This window comes from Natrix helvetica (genome assembly GCF_964273705.1).
Source record: "Natrix helvetica genome assembly, chromosome: 3".
Lineage (NCBI taxonomy): Eukaryota > Metazoa > Chordata > Lepidosauria > Squamata > Natricidae > Natrix > Natrix helvetica.
Genome location: NC_138549.1, coordinates 133,869,079 through 133,888,572, shown reverse-complemented (window position 1 = coordinate 133,888,572; position 19,494 = coordinate 133,869,079). Strand labels below are relative to the sequence as shown.

The 19,494-nt window shown below is 38.7% G+C and overlaps 1 protein-coding gene and 1 long non-coding RNA gene across 2 annotated transcripts in view; both read right to left on the bottom strand.

Annotated features, from left to right (window-relative positions):
• Positions 1-5,439: 5,439 nt before the first annotated feature.
• The window catches only part of LOC309388654, an 81,012-nt gene continuing 66,957 nt past the window's right edge, over positions 5,440-19,494 (bottom strand). Inside the window, exon 2 of the long non-coding RNA XR_014174826.1 lies at positions 5,440-6,007. This is a non-coding gene — a long non-coding RNA (uncharacterized lncRNA). The remainder of the gene's footprint in view (positions 6,008-19,494) is intronic.
• Positions 6,433-19,206, bottom strand: ATP5PB (ATP synthase peripheral stalk-membrane subunit b). The gene is made up of 7 exons (XM_081946153.1): positions 19,063-19,206; positions 18,910-18,958; positions 16,932-17,077; positions 14,614-14,777; positions 11,652-11,777; positions 10,758-10,937; positions 6,433-6,570 (listed from the first exon to the last, which is right to left on the bottom strand). The coding sequence occupies exons 1-7, from the start codon at positions 19,091-19,093 to the stop codon at positions 6,499-6,501; spliced, it is 768 nt and encodes a 255-aa protein (XP_081802279.1). The 5' UTR covers positions 19,094-19,206; the 3' UTR covers positions 6,433-6,498.

Below are 19,494 nucleotides of genomic sequence, written 5' to 3'. Positions count from 1 at the left end.
CCTTTATATTTAAGCATTGGAAAAAATGTACCGTATTTTTTGGAGTATAAGACGCTCCAAAGTATAAGATGCACCTAGATTTTACAATACAATAGTAGAGTTGGAAGGGACCTTGGAGGTCTTCTAGTCCAACCCCCTGCCTAGGCAGGAAACCCTATACCGTTTCAGACAAATAGCTATCCAACATCTTCTTAAAGACTTCCAGTGTTGGGGCATTCACAACTTCTGGAGGCAAGCTGTTCCACTGATTAATTGTTCTCACTGTCAGGAAATTTCTCCTCAGTTCTAAGTTGCTTCTCTCCTTGATTAGTTTCCACCCATTGCTTCTTGTTCTACCCTCAGGTGCTTTGGAGAATAGTTTGACTCCCTCTTCTTTGTGGCAACCTCTGAGATATTGGAATAATGCTATCATGTCTCCCCTAGTCCTTCTTTCTCTTAAGCTAAACATACCCAGTTCCTGCAACCGTTCTTCATATGTTTTAGTCTCCAGTCCCCTAATCATCTTTGTTGCTCTTCTCTGCACTCTTTCTAGAGTCTCCACATCTTTTTTACATCGTGGCGACCAGAACTGAATGCAGTATTCCAAGTGTGGCCTTACCAAGGCATTATAAAGTGGTATTAACACTTCACTTGATCTTGATTCTATCCCTCTGTTGATGCAGCCTAGAACTGTGTTGGCTTTATTGGCAGCTGCTGCACACTGCTGGCTCATATTTAAATGGTTGTCCACTAGGACTCCAAGATCCCTTTCACAGTTACTACTACTGAGTAAGGTATCACCTATACTGTACCTGTGCATTCCGTTTTTGTTGCCTAAATGTAGAACCTTACTCTTTTCACCATTGAATTTCATTTTATTAGATAGTGCCCAATGTTCAAGTTTGTCAAGATCCTTCTGTATCTTAAGCCTATCTTCTGGAGTGTTGGCTATTTTGGGGAGGAAAACAAGGGAAAAATATCTGCCTCTGCCTCCCAGCAATTTGCCTCCTTGCAACAAACAGAACAGACAATATACACTGTTTGTAGTGTTATATTTCAAACTATACTTGTACAGATGCTGTTAAAATGTGCTTTTTAGAAGTATAGTTATTCTCAGCTATTTAAAAGAATAGCACTTTTTAAAACAATAGCACTAGGCTTCTTAAGATCGAGCATTTATTTTAAAAAGCTTCTTCATTTTGTTGTCTAGAACAATAATAAAGCAGTCTTTAAAAAATAAGTCGAATAATTTGAACATTCTATAGGCATTTATAGTGGTTGACTTACCTCATTGCAGCAAACAGCCTGATTAGCACAAGAAAAAAAAATCTGCCTCCCAACAATTTGCCACGTGGAGCTAACAGCTAGTTTAATTTCAATTTCTCCCAATCATCAGCTGTTAGAGGCTGCAGGTATTGCTATAGTTTATTGAAGCCTCCGCAAGCCCCCATTTGCTCCAAAGAGGTAAATTGCTGGGAGGCAGAGGCCAAAGGGTAGGGGACCGGTAGATGGGTCGGGCTACATTCGGTGTATAAGACGCACCCAAATTTTCACCCTCTTTTAGGGGGGAAAAGGTGTGTCTTATACTCTGAAAAATATGGTAATCAAGTGAACTAGAGCTTTTCATGTGGTAGCATCCAAACACATCTGTCCTCTCCAAACACAAGTCCTCCATCCAAACTATTATCCAGTTCAACCTTTCCAATCTGGTATCTTTCCAATCTGAAATGTCAGCTTCTATACTGCCAAGCACAGCTGTTGACTATGCTGAGATTTATGAGCCACAAATTAGGACTAAAGAACTAAATTAGGTGTGACAGATCTAGCATATAAAAACCATAACCTGGAGTGAAACAGCTCATGTGGCTAAAATATTTAATACTCTATACAATACAATACAATAGTAGAGTTGGAAGGGACCTTGGAGGTCTTCTAGTCCAACCCCCTGCCTAGGCAGGAAACCCTATACCATTTCAGACAAATGGCTATCCAACATCTTCTTAAAGACTTCCAGTGTTGGGGCATTCACAACTTCTGGAGGCAAGCTGTTCCACTGATTAATTGTTCTGTCAGGAAGTTTCTCCTCAATTCTAAGTTGCTTCTCTCCTTGATTAGTTTCTACCCATTGCTTCTTGTTCTGTCCTCAGGTGCCTTGGAGAATAGCTTGACTCCCTCTTCTTTATGGCAACCCCTGAGATATTGGAACACTGCTATCATGTCTCCCCTAGTCCTTCTTTCTCTTAAGCTAGGCATACCTAGTTCCTGCAACCGTTCTTCATATGTTTTAGTCTCCAGTCCCCTAATCATCTTTGTTGCTCTTCTCTGCACTCTTTCTAGAGTCTCCACATCTTTTTTACATCGTGGCGACCAGAACTGAATGCAGTATTCCAAGTGTGGCCTTACCAAGGCATTATAAAGTGGTATTAACACTTCACGTGATCTTGATTCTATCCCTCTGTTGATGCAGCCTAGAACTGTGTTGGCTTTTTTGGCAGCTGCTGCACACTACTGGCTCATATTTAAATGATTGTCCACTAGAACTCCAAGATCCCTCTCACAGTTACTACTACTGAGCAAGGTACCACCTATACTGTACCTGTGCATTCCGTTTTTGTTGCCTAAATGTAGAACCTTACTCTTTTCACCATTGAATTTCATTTTATTAGATAGTGCCCAATGTTCAAGTTTGTCAAGATCCTTCTGTATCTTAAGCCTATCTTCTGGAGTGTTGGCTATTCCTGCCAGCTTGGTGTCATCTGCAAATTTGATGAGTTCCCCATTTATTCCCTCATCCAAATCATTGATGAAGATGTTGAAGAGTCCTGGGCCTAAAACAGAGCCTTGGGGTACTCCACTGCATACTTCCCTCCATGTAGATGCAGTTCCATTGAGGACTACACGTTGAGTGCGGTTGATCAGCCAGTTACGAATCCATCTGGTGGTGATGCTGTCTAACCCACATTCTTCTACTTTATCTAGTAGTATTAAATGCCTTACTGAAGTCCAAGTAAACTATATCAACGGCATTCCTCTGGTCCACTAATTTTGTCACATTATCAAAGAATGCAATAAGATTAGTCTGGCATGATCTGTTTTTGACAAATCCATGTTGACTTTTGGCTATTACTTTGTTTGCTTCTAGGTGTTCGCAAATTCGTTGCTTGATTATTTTTTCCAGAATCTTTCCTGGTATTGAGGTCAGGCTGATAGGTCTGTAGTTTCCTGGATCTAATTTTTTCCCTTTTTTGAAGATGGGAACCACATCAGCTCTTTTCCAGTCCTCTGGTAGTTCCCCGGTGTTCCAGGATCTCTGAAAGATATAATTCAGTGGTTCTGAGATGTCGTCTTCTAGTTCCTTCAGAACCCTGGGGTGTAATCCATCCAGTCCTGGTGATTTGAACTCATCTAGGGTAGACAGGTGCTCACTTACCATTTTCTTCCCTATTTCAATTTGTGTTCCTAATCTGATTTTTGTGGTGCTGCTTTTGACAGATTGGACTGTTTTATCCCTTTGTGTAAAGACAGATGCAAAACATGAGTTAAATAGTTCTGCTTTCTCCCTGTTGCTTGTCACCTTCTTGCCACTTTCTCCTAGCAATGGACCCAATTACTCTGACAATTGATGTAGTTCAGTTCACTCATGAGGTCTGTTGGGTTAATGTAAATTGGATATGAAACACAGAGAGAATGTGGGAAGATCTGAGACAGATACAAGGATGGCATAGAGAAAATGATCAAGAATTATTTTCTAATACCGCAGAAATTAAGTCCAGAAATAATGGATGAAATTGCAGCTTTCTATATTTTGCTTATACAGTACATAAAGAAAAAATTCCTGACAATAAGATGTCTTATTGTCACCAGAATACTCTATTTTGGAAGCTGTGGGTTCTTCATCTTGGGAAATTTTAAGATGCTAAATGGCCAGCTCTCAAGGATGATTTAATAGGTTTTCCTGTACATTGCACATACTTACGATCCTTTCCAAATCCACAATTATTTAGTTCAATGATTATGTACACAAATAAGAACAAAGACATTATATTATTCAATATCCAATAGTGAGGCAATTTAAAGAGTAACTGAACAAGCAAGCAATTGTGGTATAGATTTTTAGAGCATGTAGAAGCAACTCAGAAGACAATATTTTTTTTCTACCACTAGAAAAACGGTGTGGGAGGATATAGGCTGGACACACCCTTGTTACCACTTGGCTGAGAAATCAGCACATTGGATTTCCTTAACAGGTCAAGTATAGTTTACAGGAGAATGTTCCTATGGGACATTGTTGCCACCTTGTGGTCATTTATATCTGCTTTTCTTTTCACTGTGGCATGATGTGATTTTAGAGATGCCTTAGAATTGGCAAGATCCCAGTGGTTGGCTTCTGCCTTTTATTGTCAACCATCAAGCATTTCAAGCTATTTAGCTCTCATCAGCTAGCCACACCCTTACTGGGAATCGAACCTGGGCTGTATTACACATTAGGCAGTTGTATTAGCCACTAAGCCACAGGCTCTCTCCTTTATCAGATAAGCCAGGGAAATAGGTATGTATTGTGTCACAACCCCTGGTATGCCCAAATATGGGAGGGACACACTGCTTCCCTTTTCTGTCTTTCGGCTCACTCCAGGAGACCATCCAGGCAGAAAACCATCTTTTATGTTGCCTTTGTTACATTTGTGTTGCATTTGTGCTGATAAATAAATAAAGGGAGACTAGTATAGATCTATTTCAAGCTATTTAGCTCTCATCAGCTAGCCATACCTTTACTGGGAATCGAACAGTCTTTCAACAGATTATCATGCAGTAACTTTGTGAACATTTAGTTAGGCAGGCTATAATGAATAAAAGGCCAACAAGGCTTCTCTTCTTTGGCCACCAGGGACCAGTTCCGTGGAGAGGTTTTTCTGTGGACTGGAGGGGGTTTGGTTTCATGTGCTGCCTGCATTCCGCAGATGGAGCTCCACTTGTTTGCACAGCCCGGTTTCTGGTATGCCTCAAACTGGTGCTGGTCCAGACCTGGGGTTGGGGTCCCCCGTTCTATGCGCCTCTTGTAATTTCATCTCCTGAAGTACCTTTGAAAAAGGGCTCCCTGGAATTCATATAGAGACTGCATAGGCATGATCTGATCCAATGATGCAGTTGCCTGCCTATTTTCAATAACAACTCCTTCAGTCAAACTATGCATAAGCACTCTTGGACAACCCAATATCCTCTCAAAACCAATGGGGACTATTAGGTATTTGATTGGATCAATCTAACATGTTCTTGCTTGCAGCGAAGGAATCCCACACAAAACTTCACGGTTAACAGGAAGTGACCTGTCCAATGCAAAAGAAAATTTCCAGATCATGCCACCACTGCTCTAAAACAAAATCTGTATCTAGAGTATGAGCCTTTGATTTAGAGCAGAATAAAAATGCCCAGGGAACTGCACATCTAAGGAAATCTTCCACATTTCATAGTGTAGCTATTTATTCAGAATCAGATCATAAGAGAAATTCCATTCATATATATGAACACAATTAATATTTAATGTTAAGTAATGGATTTAGAAATGTATAGAAATGCCTGGCGAATATGTAGTAGGTAGTTGTAATTACTTTCAATTACCTTTTCCATTTGATATCACTGTGTTACTGTTATCTGTTACTTATATACAGAAATGAATCCTGTATTTTAGATTTTAATCTCTATTAAATACACATGTGAATACTTGTTCAGCCACGAAGTATAAATGCTGTTAGATTACTATGAACATACACTGCCAAGTACTAAGGTGTCAGTCCCAAACCAAGACTGACACATGTGATTCTTTTAAGATGTTCTTTGTTTTACAATAGACAAAATCTTGCTAAACTGAGCATTCTACTATCTTCATTTACAATATACATTGTGAACTATTAGGAAACATTTTCATTTTCTCTCACACATATCTGGACTGAGTTGCCTCTTACTCCCTTGAAATGCACCTCTTCCTTCTGGGAATCCACATCCTTACTACATTCCACCACACAAGGTTGCACTAGACACTTACTTCATTTGAAGAATAGCAGTTAACAGATATTACTAGACCAGTGTTAAATCTTTAAAAAGTGCTATTTGCCGATCAACTGAATATCAAGCTGTTACTGTTATTTCGTAAAATCGCAACCTGATAAATTCTGATCCTATGCTACCAGTGTGCTACTATTTTAAGAGTAGCATTAACTACAATAAGTCGATTTCTTAAAACAGGAAAATCTTTCTCCAAGTTTGTGAAGAGGCCTGATAAAACACTTCTGAATTATTTGTATGTGAAACGTATTAGCCATATTAAGAGAAGACAAATATGAATTTCATTTACATTATTTTGTGGTTACATTTTCAAAAGTATCTCTTTTCTGAATACTATGATGTGAAAATATAAGGAGAGGAACACATTCAAGGAACTTTCAGAGTAAACCAAACCATGATACATATGTTTTAATTAAAGATAGCAATTGTACAATTTTGGAAGTTTCAGTAACGTTTGACTTAAAGAGATGCTTGGGCAGTTGTTGATAATGCTTTCAGGTCCAAAAGGCATTTGGCAATGTTTTCCTTCTCCTATAATATAGAAAAGAAATTAACATTTTAAGTTTAAAGAACCTACAGAAAATATTCAAGATCTGGAAGTTCACTGCAGCTTTATGATTCTACACAACTGACTTCTGTACAAAAACAAATTACATGCTATTAAATGTACACAAACTTTAAAACATTTAGTCTTGACTGAAATTAAGAATTTAATTTAAAAAAAGAACTGCCCAAAGAATTAAGGATATAGAAACACAAAATGACATAGCTATCCTTAGTAAGGTGGGTAACCTGAAATGGCTGAACAAATACAAATGTACTTTTCAAATAGACAGCTATTTGAAGTTACAACTGCCAAAATATCTGAGGAAGATATTTACGCGAATGATATTCGAACAGCTCGACACAATGGTCAGATATGGGAAATTCATTCTCTACCCTACAATGAACATCTCTGCATTTGCAGAGCGGCAGAGGCAGAAGATCTGGTTCACATCCTATTTGATTGTTGCCTATACAAGAGGGTGAGAGACAGGTACCTCGGTCTATATACCAAACAAATGATCCATTGGGATCCCCATACCAAAATAACTTATGTGCGGTCAGAATCTAAAAATACATTTAACACAGCACAATACTTAAGCAAAATGGTTCAGTTGAGATCTGCATATGTGGGACTAATTGGAGTAGATTACAGGGGTGACACCGAAATATAATTTTATCATCTTCTATCCATATCTTAAATTATTGCATTCTATTCCAATTTCATTTTAGACTATATTTTATTCCAATTTCATTTTAAATCATATTTTATTCCAATTTCATTTTAAATTGCTTTTTATCAAATTTTAGTAATAATTTGTTTTGGGAACTTTGCACTTTGATATGGCCCAATGGCTAGTCAACTAAGATCCAAGAATGAAGTTACTTAAACTGCATTTGACCTTTCCAAAAACCAGTATTAAAAAAATCATCTACTGATCAGATATAAAACTACACAAAAAATAAGAACATACATGGTTCTTAAATAAAGTATTCAGGTCCATGAAGGAAAAATGTAACTTAAAGAAACCCATTCATAGAGAATCCAATTGGCATCATGAAAAATATTTAACTCTTTACCCAATCTCTCAATGAAAACTTCTGCTATCTTAGAATGTAGAGATATAAGATTTATGAAGACTACCCTAGACCAATTTCCCTGTATTTAGAATAAAAACATTTTGTTAAAATGTTGGTATATGAAGTAATCTTTTTAGCATGGACTGATATGAAAAAAGACAATCTGATGAGGAAAAAGAGTGCCATATCATATTTTCAGTGATTTCTGCATTTTGAGCTAAGGAAAAAGACATAATTAATCATGCCTTTCCATCACAATTATAATGAAAAATTATCTCCAAATACAGTGATTAATCTCATTTAAAAAAAGCTAAGAAAAACAGAAGTTATGGTTGATAACTATGCATTTAAAGTAAAATCTGGTTTAGACCTCTAGAGAAATAATTGAAATCTATTAATTTTATATAGAAATATTTTTTAAAAACTTCCCATTCCAAATTCCAATGGAGTTCCACATACTTTTATATATGCTTAACCATGATTTGTTGAATAGCTCATACTTGGCTGAGTCTGTAAGCCATGTTTTGCCAAACTTGCAAAATAAAGAACAAAACAAAGCAGTTTCACTTAATTGAGGTTCTTAGCATCAATTGAGTGATTTAACAAATAAGTTAAAAAGTAATAGTTGTCATTCTAACAATGAATGACAGTGAAGTTCCCAATCTCTACAGGGTGGAGATTGGTGAAGATTTTGAGGTATGTTATTAGGGGCTCTCCGAAAATAGCTGCCATGGTGGGCATGGTCACCATGACACACATATTATTAGAAAGGAAACTTTTTCCCATGCTTCCTTTACTTTTAAAGAATGAGAATCTCAATTTGTTTGTCTTTACTCCCTTCCAAATAAAATACCGGACTGTCATCCATCACTTTGTAATCATGATTTTGAAGAGCCCAGCTGCTATGGAGAATCCAGTAAAGAAGTATGTACTTCGTTTTACAGCTTGCTATATTTAAAATAAAATAAAAGAACCAAGATTGAGAAAGGAGTCTGGCATCTACCCTATTTTTCAGAATATAAGACGCACCAAGATTTTGAAAAAAAATATTTTTTTTTAAAGTTTTTGCACTCTGCAGACCTCCCCAAAACAGCCCATTTTTCGCAAAAACGGGTCCGTTTTTCGTCAAAACAAAAGGGCATGCATAGCTTTTAGGCGGCTTAGAGAGTGCTTCTGGGGCCTGAGGGTGGAGGGACAAAGACGAGCAAAAAATGGCCCATTTTTCGCTCATTTCTACCCTCCCCAGCCCCCGGGAGCACTCTGGAAGCCCCCTAAAAGCTATGCACTGCCATTTTGGTGATGAGGTGGGGTTTCGGGAGGCCGAAAATGTTGTATTCAGTGTATAAGATGCACCCAGATTTTCACCCTTTTTTTTGAGGGAAAAAAGTGTGTCTTATACTCTGAAAAATACGGTAGTTTCTTTCCTGCCTGACCATTAGTTTCAAAATGGAAAGTTGTTATAATTGTTAACTCATTATAATAATGGAATAATAATCTTAATTAGTAAAAATAATTGGGTTATAAACTGTAAATTGGGACCTGGGGAAAAGATTTATCAATTTCACTAATACATTTTTGTTTAAATCTTGTTATAAAGATGTAATTTCTCTTGGGCATTTATAAACTTTAACAAACTTTTGCTTAGATTTTTATTATAAAGATGTAATTTTTCTTGGGTCGGAGGGGAGGAGATGTGATATAAATGGCAAAAAAAATTTTTTTTTCTTTAGATATCTATAATAATAATAAGAAAATGTTAATGGATAATATTTAATGATTTTTACATGTCTTGGCATTGGTAAAAGCAATCAGATATAAGCCTTAAATAGTGAGTTGGAAAAAAAAAGGGTAATATGCTATAAAAGGGTAATTATTGGAGGTTTATAGGAATAGCTAATGAATGCCAGTAGGTGGTTGTGTCTTTAAATACAAATGATTCTAGATAAAAGCATGTTTAAATAATTATAGCTAAATGAGAATGATGGTACATTGATGGCAAAATACATAAAGATTTTCGATTTTAAAATGTAAATTAAAAATATGAGGGATGTATAGTAACACACAAAATTTATTTGTAACCAATCGACATGCTTTCTACAAGATGTAATGAAGAATTGTTTTTTTGTGTTTTTGTTTAATTAAAACAATAAAAAAATTCCTAAAAAAAAAGAAATTTGATATGTTATTTGTAAGAACATCACATCACACAGCAACTTTGAAAGTAAAATAGCACTTATCTATAAGCTACTATTTGTAGCCCACGACAACCATTTGTGACACTCACAACTTCCCCTTAAAATTACAGTAGTTCCCACTAGCCCCAAAATATTGCTCATTCCTCAATAAGTATTAATAGGTAATATCTAAGAGTTGCTTTTGTTTTTATGTCTTGTATACTTCAAAAAAGATGTACAAAGAGACTCTGTATGCTGTGAAATTAATTCTACGCTGGAATTCAGAACTGTGGGATATCTTTAGAGCAGCCAAGCCACATTTTTTTAGATTTCTGTGTGGCCATGAATGCAGCAGTGTTCTCTTTTCAGTCTGTGGAAGTTTCAAAAAAGACATGGTTGCCTTACAGGAGCATCCCCCAATGTGATCAATACTAACTCCCAAAGGTAAATATTGGGTTATTAGTGTAGTACTAATATTAATTAAAGCAATAGTTATTAAATTATTTCCATATATATTTGGGGATCAATTAACAATCGATCTCCAAATATCGATTTGGAACTTCATGAAGAGGTTGATGAGCTGAAGAGTCTGCAAGTCCAGCATATATTCTCAAAACCTCTTCAAAGAATATGCAACATTAAAAATATGTAGCATATACTTATTACATGTATCTACACCACACACTATGAAACAATATAGTACACATGAACATAAATAGATTTTGATTAAAATGGTTCATCAACAAAATACAAAAGTGTAATACCAATACAATGAAACATTAATTCTTCGATCAAGAAGATGCATCTATCACCTAATTGAATATTATTTTTTTCACTATGGAGTAAAGGAAGGGAAAACTAGTGGCTTTTGCAGCAGTAAAATGTCCACAAGCCACCTGTAAGGGAATACTTGCTAAGTACCTGTTGGGTTGTAACACTCTGCCAAACGCTTTGTTCTATCCAGTTGATCATATGATCTCGTTCCATACTCCGTTTGAGCTGCTGTAATGCAATTTGATAGTCTAGCCTCTTTTTCACCTCCCTGGATACAGTGAGAAGCCTTTCTCTATAGTTGGCCTCCAGGAGCATAGCAATATTGTTCTAGAGTCACAAGAAAACATGAGATTCCTTATTATTTTGGATGAGATTCCTTATTACATGAGATCCCTTATTATATTATATTATTTATGTGATGTATAAGAATGAGTATGTGGTTGAAACAAATATGTTCATGCATACAGATGCAAAGGAATGAATGTAAATAAAAAAGCATAGCTGATTTAATTATTTATAAGGAAAATGATACAGCTAGTGAAAAAAACACAAGTAGTGATAGGCAATGTTCTGATGATGTCAAAGCAAGCATAGAAAATTACACAAAGAAATGAAGACAATGGAAAAATAAGTGTGAAAATGGGACAGCGAGACATATGAATCTTGTATGAAAAAGTATAAGATGATTAAGTGCAGTTCACAGAGAAGAGGGTACCTGGATGAACCGTTCTGTGCCAGTTGTACTTTTTAGTACTCAATCCATGTACAGTATGTCAGAACAATCCAGCCATAACATGACTAAGGTATGAACAAACTGAGTACTACTCTCATAAATCACAAGTATGATCATAAAAATGAAACCATGTACTCATTATTGTAATAGTTACCAGAAGGCTGTGTTCTAGAGTGAGGGAAGATAACTTGATAACATCCAGAAGATTGGATTTTAATTTCTGTTAGCCCTAGCTGGTTTGGACAAGCAAAGTGTTTGTGAGAGTTGTTTCCAAGCATTTTTTAGAACTGTCCCATTTCCTACTTTACCCGCTTGGCATCAAAGAGATAGTGGCGACCATCAAGTCTCCATTGTTCTTTCTTCTCCCCCTCAATTCCCTCCTGGCATATATTTATACAAGCAGTTTTAAAGTCCTCGTAAGTAGCAAGTTCATCCTACAATGAAAGAAGTATAAGCCAGTTTAATCCTAAAAAAAATCAAAATGTTCAGTATTTTGCTACATGCCAATTTTACCTTAACACAATACTATTGGCAAAATAAAGTATAATTATTAGTCTGAAAAAATATGAAGTTATAGATAAACGTTGGAAAACATTAGCAATTTAACATCATAGGCTGCATTCAGATTGAATTCTGGTTTAACAGTTTACAACCAGAATACAGGTGGTCACTTCTCATTTGGTTCCTTCTACTAGTAAAAATAGCCAAGCACATAAAGATGGTTACTTCTGTTTCATTTATATGATACACAGAACCGTAGTTTGTTAGAAGAAGCTGGAATCATTAACATCTGTTTATGAGACAACCATGACAGACTTTCCAGTTCATATAATGTTGAATAACGCAGGAGACAGTATTGCCTCTCCCATTAGTTAAACAGCAAAGAATGCTGGTTGCTTATAATTAAACAACCTATTATATCAGTTTTCATTTATTTTTCTCTACTTGAACAGATAAGTAATGTCTGGGCCTATCATCCTGACTCAGATAATAACACTGCAATGGCATCTCTTAACTCTGGACAACAGTTCTAGTAATAACACACACACGTAGAATATTCAGGTACGTTAAATTCTGTAAGTTGTTTTACTGGGTAGCTTTATTACCTCCTTGAAATTCTTGACATTTCACATATGAAATTAGGATGGTGCTAGTTACAACTTATCTTTGAAGTGTCACGTGATCAAAATGAGCACTAGGCAACCAATCTGGATTTTCATCATAGCACCCAGTCATCTTCTCCTACCATGTGAGAAGCACCTTTGCTTCAGTTTCAACACCCATCTATTCCCCCCCCCCCCAATCTCTGCCCATTTGGACACCTTTCACTCACCACATGCTATGCCATTGTCACCCCAACTTGACTTTAACCATCTCTTCCTCCCACCGCTGGTCTGGGATCCATGTGCTTTGTAAGGATGCATCCCTGGACATGTGTGGCAATGTGAGAGAGCCTTGTCTGCCAATGGGCCAGCCAGTTCTATCTCTCTCTCTCCACACACATCTCTGTCCTTTCAGCCACCCTAGACTCTGCCACTCCTATTCTGAGCTGACCTTCCTTCCTTTCTTCTCCTGCTCTTCCGGGTCTAGGCACTGAATGAGGATACAGCCCAAGGATATGTACTGTGAGCAGAGCAGCAGAATCTTATGTGCCAAAGAAAGCTTGCCAGACCCAGCTGGGAATAGGCAAGATGGCATTTGTGGGCAGGGGATTCCCTTCACCTGCAGGACAGTTTGCAGCCTCCATTGCTGAGCAAAGCAGGAGATCCCTGGGCAAAGATGGTGATTCTACCGGAAGTCCTGTTCAGGATGGCACAGGAACCAGAGGAAGCAGAGGGTTGAAGGCTTCCCAGAGGCACAGAGCATTGTCTCCAGATCTTGAACTGCTCATAAAGAACCAGCCTGAGAGCTTCAATGAGGGATGGACATGAACCCAAAGAGGCTACCTACACACCCTCTGCTCATTCAGTCCAGCATTACTCTTGCAAAGCCTTGTAAAGGGCCAGCAGCTTCCAATGCATGCTGTGGAGCATATGCAGGAAACTAGCATGTAGGCATCAGCAAGGGTAGAGGTGAGCCAAGCATCAAAAGAGCCTACTTGCTTCTTACTGTTCCACCACATCGAATAGTACCTTCCTCCTGCACAGTAGCTATCTTTGCCCCGGGAACCACCTCTGCCTCTCCTGCCCCACCCAGCCAGAGTATGCTGTACTTTGCTGGCCTGATTCACTGCGCTCTTTACAATCTGAGGGCTTGTTCTTTGTGTTGCAAAATGGGGCTCCTCAAGTCACACTACCTCACTGCTCATCTGCCAGCTCTGTCTTGCTACCTCCCTAACCCAGTCTGACAAGCTTCCTCAGCAGATGTTTCTGATGCACCACCAAGGCTATGTCCTTTCCCAGCACCTGGATTCCAGGCCAGCATTGAGAGGAAAAGAATGATGAAAGTCAACTGTAACAGCAGAGGTGGCAGTAGAGTACAGGCAGTCAAAAGAGGCAAGCAGGGAGAAGTGAAGCAGAGGAGGTTCAATCAGAACAGGAGAAGAATGAAGTCCTTGTTTAACAACCACACAGTTGTGGCCTAATGACTACAATCTGGATTGCAAGGACTGCTATCACTAAGCATTGTAGCCATGTGATGCTTTGCTTAACAAGTGCTGTTCTTAGTGATGCAAATTCCAGTTCCAATTAGGGCTACAATCCAAGGACTATCTGCAAGGTGATTTTGAATAACATAAAAATTAGGATTGTTACAATCCTATAAATGTATATTTAGGGGCAGCCTGTATGAAAATCATGGAATTAACCTATGTAAACACACGTATGATATTTTTTGTCAAACTGCTTGCCCTTATAAATCTGGGCTTTCCAGGGCTGTACAAACATGGATATTTTGTAAGCTTTGGGAAGATGTTAGTTTGGGTCTTCCCCATGATGGATATTATTTTTTATTCTATTGTTTTTGTCTTTTTTGTTGCTATTAATGCACTGTATTTTCCTGCAAAAGATTCACAACCAGCCTACAGCAACTAGAAATCTCAGTAATAAATAATTAAAATAGGAATTAGAAAGGCCAAAGTCAAATTGGGAGCTATTTATTACAACAATAGTGCTTGCAAATACCAAAAAGTATTCTGTATTCTAAAGATCACTTTAAAATGCTTCACATTATGCAGAATATATTAAGTTATAATATTCTTGGGAATATACTGTACCTGCAACAAAATAAGCTATTCAACAAAGTATAATACAACTGAAGCACTGTACTTACGTCCATTTTTTTGTCAAGAAAAGCTGCTACGAGAGGACCATACTTCTTAATTCCATAGATTATTACACCCAAAACAGTAATACCAACTATTGTTTCATGATTTATTACATAAATTTCCTTAGACAGCAAGTAGAGTGTCAGTCCAGTTGCAAGCATATATGGACCTAATAATAAGCAAAATATAATATTATACAGAGGGCAGAAATACTGAATATAATAGAAAGGAGCAAACATAATTCTCGAGAATATTATGCACATTATCTTTCCCCCTGTATGTAAACTGCAAGAGGCAAAAGCTATTGCTCTTGAGGCAGGCCACATAAATCTGAAAGAAGTGCAAACCTTAATTTGTTGGTTTTTTCTTACAAAATTTCATCAAGCTATAGCAGTTAAGCAAGTTTAATTAACATTCCTTTCAAAGGTTAAAGTAATATTTCAGGGACCTTATCACTTCACAAATTTCTCTAAAATGCTACTGATTATATGAATCAGTTTTGACTCCTGGAGATTGCCTGGGCTAGCCTCTGTAGTTTTCAGGACAAGATTTCAGAAGGGATTTTCTATTGCCTGCTTTCTAGGACTGCAAGAGTGTGAATACTTCAAGGTTATTTACTGTGCTTTTGCCTAAGGTACTGTATTTTTCAGAGTATAAGACCCACCAAGATTTTGAAGAGGCAAATTAAAAAAAAAGTTTTTGCACTCTGCAGACCTCCCAAAAAGGGCCCGTTTTTTTTCAAAAAGAGCATGAATAGCCTTTAGGAGGCTTGTAGAGTGCTCCTAGGACAGTGATGGCGAACCTTTTTTGGCTCACGTGCCATAAGTGGGGGGAGCATAGGGGGGTCGTTTGCAGGCGTGCCGCACCCATAATGCAATGCACGACACCCCCCCCCCCAGTGTGCATGCACGCACTACAGGTATGACCCCCCCATTTTTGCATGCTTTTTCCGCCCTCCCCAGGCTCCAGAGGTTTTATAGGAGCATGGGGAGGGTGAAAACAGCCTCCCCCGCCCCCCCTGAAGCCTTCTGGAAGCTTCAGGGACCTTCAGGAGGCTTCCCTGAAGCCTCCGAAGCAATCAAAACAACTCTCCGAGCAAACCGGAAGTCACTTCCGGTTTGCTCAGAGGGTCGTCTTAAGCGCTCTGAAGGCTTCAGGGACCTTCAGGAAGCTTCCCTGAAGCCTCCAGAGCAGTGAAAGCGAGCCTCCGAGCAAACAGGAAGTCCGTTCCTGAACATCCGGTTTGCCTGTAGGGCTGTTTTTTTGCACTCTGGAGGCTTCAGGGAAGCTCATGAAGCCTCCGGAAGGCCTCCAGGGGGGCGGGGGAGACTCTTTTCGCCCTCCCCAGGCTCCTATAAAGCCTCTGGACCCTGGGGACGGTGAAAAATGGCTTTAAAAAAGGGTGAACTTGCGTGCCCTGATAAATGGCTCCGCGTGCCACCTGTGGCACATGTGCCATACGTTCACCATCACTGTCCTAGGAGGTGCCCCCCCCAAAGAACAAGCAAAAAATGGCCCATTTTTCAAGAAGACAGGCCCTTTTTTGTCCAAAAAAAAAAAAAAAAAAAAAAGGGCATGCATAGCTTTTAGGAGGCTTATAGAATGCTCCTGGGGGCTGGGGGGTAAAATTGAACAAAAATCACTAAATCACTACATCAACCTGTCTCTGTAATAGTAATAGAGTCAACTTGTAATAGGGCTTTCCCACATGATAGAGGGGCTGCGTTATATTAACTTTGAAATGAGTTGATAAATGCACAGGTCTAACTACAAAAATGTTTGTCAATTTTTAAAGAAAAATTACAGGACTGTTTCTTCGTCAGGATATCTAACCATCCCACCATGTCAGACAGGGTGAGTGTGTCCCAGGTCCCATTCCTTAATTATTGTCATATAGTGGGACCTAGAAACCATTTCTTCTCCTTTTCTGCTTCTGCCAGTCAAACACCATTCACTCAAAAACCCAAAAGGTCTTGGCACTTCTGCAAATGCTGGAGTAGAACAAAGTTAAAACCCAGAAATGTAGAAGGCGGATAAGTGGGAATGTGTCGCCCCAGACTGTCAGTTTTTATTGTGATTATCTGACTATTTCCTAACAGTAAATACATGCCTTTAAAAATGTATTGCACAAGCCTGCATTTGCCACAAATATGTTTAAATGCATAATTTAAAAATAAAATCATAAGTTCACAATATTTATCATTTCACTGCCACTAATTAGTATAATAGAATATCCCTCTGTTAATGACAGAACTTCAATATTCCCTAATGCATATATAAAATACTTTGAAAAATCAGTAATTAAGTGTTAACACTAGAATACCTGTGACTCCTGTTTTAGGATACAAAAATTGGAAAAATTCTTCAGGGATTATTCCATGGCGAACTTTTCCACCTTTCTCTGGAAGAGATGGCACCGGAGCCAAGTGTTGCTGACTTGTGTGAAGTGATCTTGATACATGAATGATGCTGTAATTTAAAAAAGTCATTTAATAATTTTGCTAAATAAATCCAATTATTTTAGTTTAAATTGTTTTCTTGACAATGTTCAAAAGTACATCTATTATTAAAAGAAAATCTGGCTTTCTAATTCGCATAGCATAATATATCATTCATTATTTGTTAGCCATTCTTTGCCATGGGAGAAGTCAGCATATTTTCTAACCTTTGTAAGTACATTGCATCTTGCCAGGTTATGCAAATATAAACATAACTTCCCAAATTCTTCACCTCCCAACTGAACTTTTACAAAGGAAATACAATATTGACTTCATGTTCCATATTTTTTTCTAAAAATAACCAGGCAATAATTTTCAAGGGACATAAAATGCAAATAAAAAACCTTGCATATTGAATACTATGAATACAGATACAATCTTAAGGAGAAACACAAATGTTTTAATCAATTCATTATCACTATGAATGTGTTATGTCCACGCAAGAACATGTATTACAAAGACCATCTTTCCTATAGCTAATGCAGATCAGACTTCAATAAATGTATCCTCCTTCACAGTTACATTTTTCAGAGCTGGATTACTTGTAGCCAGGCAATTCACTACACCTTTCAATTCCACCTAAGTAGAGAAAGCAGGTTTTGTTTCCCATCTTTTGTGATAATAAATCCGCATCAACGTATAAACCACAGTAAATGTGGCCAAGAGTCGCTGACCAACCGCAGGGTTCATTGCAATTTCCTTAATTTCATCTAAGGCAGGGGTGTCCAAACTTGAGAACTTTTAAGACTTGTGGATTTCAATTCCCAGAATTCCCCAGCCAGCATGGCTGGCTGGGGAATTCTGGGAGTTGGAAGTCCACAAGTCTTAAAGTTCCCAAGTTTGGACACCCCTGATCTAAGGCTTTCAATCAAAAGGCCTTTGCCATCCAAATGATGATGATATTCACCTGGCATGTATCTGTAGAGATTCTCAGTCATCTAGGTCATGGTTGTCCCAATGGTGCTTTTTCAGAAGGCAACTGGACTTTCTTGTTTTCTCCTTTTGAAGATGTTTCACTTCTCATCCAAGAAGCTTCTTCAGCTCTGACAGGATAGTGGGGAATGGAAGGCTTTATATCCCTTGCAGACAGCTGGTCATTTGCATCCTTTTAGAGGGTCCTTTTCCAGAGGAAAAATTTCAGACTACAGGAACCAGGAGCCCTACTCAGATAAGCCTCCCACAGCCCTCTAAAAAGATGCAAGTGACAAGCTGTCTGCAAAGAATATAAATCCTTCCATTCCTTCCACTATCCTGTGAGAGCTGAAGAAGCTTCTTGGATGAGAAGCAAAACATCTTCAAAAGAAAAAAACAAGAAAGCCCAGTTGCCTCCTGAAAAATCACCTTTGGGACAACCATGACCTGGATGACTGAGAATCTGTTCAGACTTTTAGCTATACAATTTGGGATAAACATCCTTTGAATGGTATGGGAGACGGAATGGGTTTCCAGAGGAAAAATTGCAGGCTACAGGAACCAGGAGCACTTTTCAGGTGCTTCAATGACCTTCTAAAAGGATGCAAATGACCAGCTTGTCTGCAGGGAATATAAATCCTTCCATTCCTTCCACTATCCAGTCAGAGCTGAAGAAGCTTCTTGGATGAGAAGCGAAACGTCCTCAAAGAGAAAACAAGGAAGTCCAGTTGCCTCCTGAAAAAAAGCACCTTTTAGGACAAATGGCGTGTGGGTTCACTCGAGGCAGGAACAAACCGGTGTTCTTAACAGAGAAGCCCCAGGTGCCCAGCCCCAGCTTTCAAGGCCATCAGCGCGTCTCATTCCCTTTCCCTCTGATCCAACTATACTCACCCCGATGACAGGGAGGGTAGAGCCACCGAGCTCTTCAGGGCGGCCGGGGCTGCAGAGAGCAAAAAAAATAAATAAATATCAGGTCACAGTGCAACCCCCCCCCCCTTCCCCGGCTTCGCGCCTCCTGGGCCACCCCTCTCTCAATTTACTCACCCAGGGCACGCAACGCCAACCGAGAGAACATCCTGCCTTCCCCCGCACTGCCCAACGTCCCTGTGACCCCCCGGTCACAGCACTAAAATGGCCGCCTCCGTCACTAGAGTCTCGCGAGAAAACCGGCCTCGCGCTGTGTCCTCTTAGCGCCGCCTCCGACTCAAGGGCTATCACCATAGAGCTACGGCAAGGCAAGGGAGAGTAGTTAAAAAGCTAAAGGGGTGGGGGGAATACCCGCGGAGCTTAAAAAAAAGTTCGACAGGGATATCTATTGGTGAATGCAGGACTGTGTTTCTTTGATGCTGAAATATTATGCTCTTTTTCAAGCTTGAGTTTGTGGGGAAATCTGATAAGACCCTTTTAAACAATTGGTAAACTGGCAGTGGTTCGTATCACCCCACAATTTAAATGTATCATTGTTCTCATTTTTCC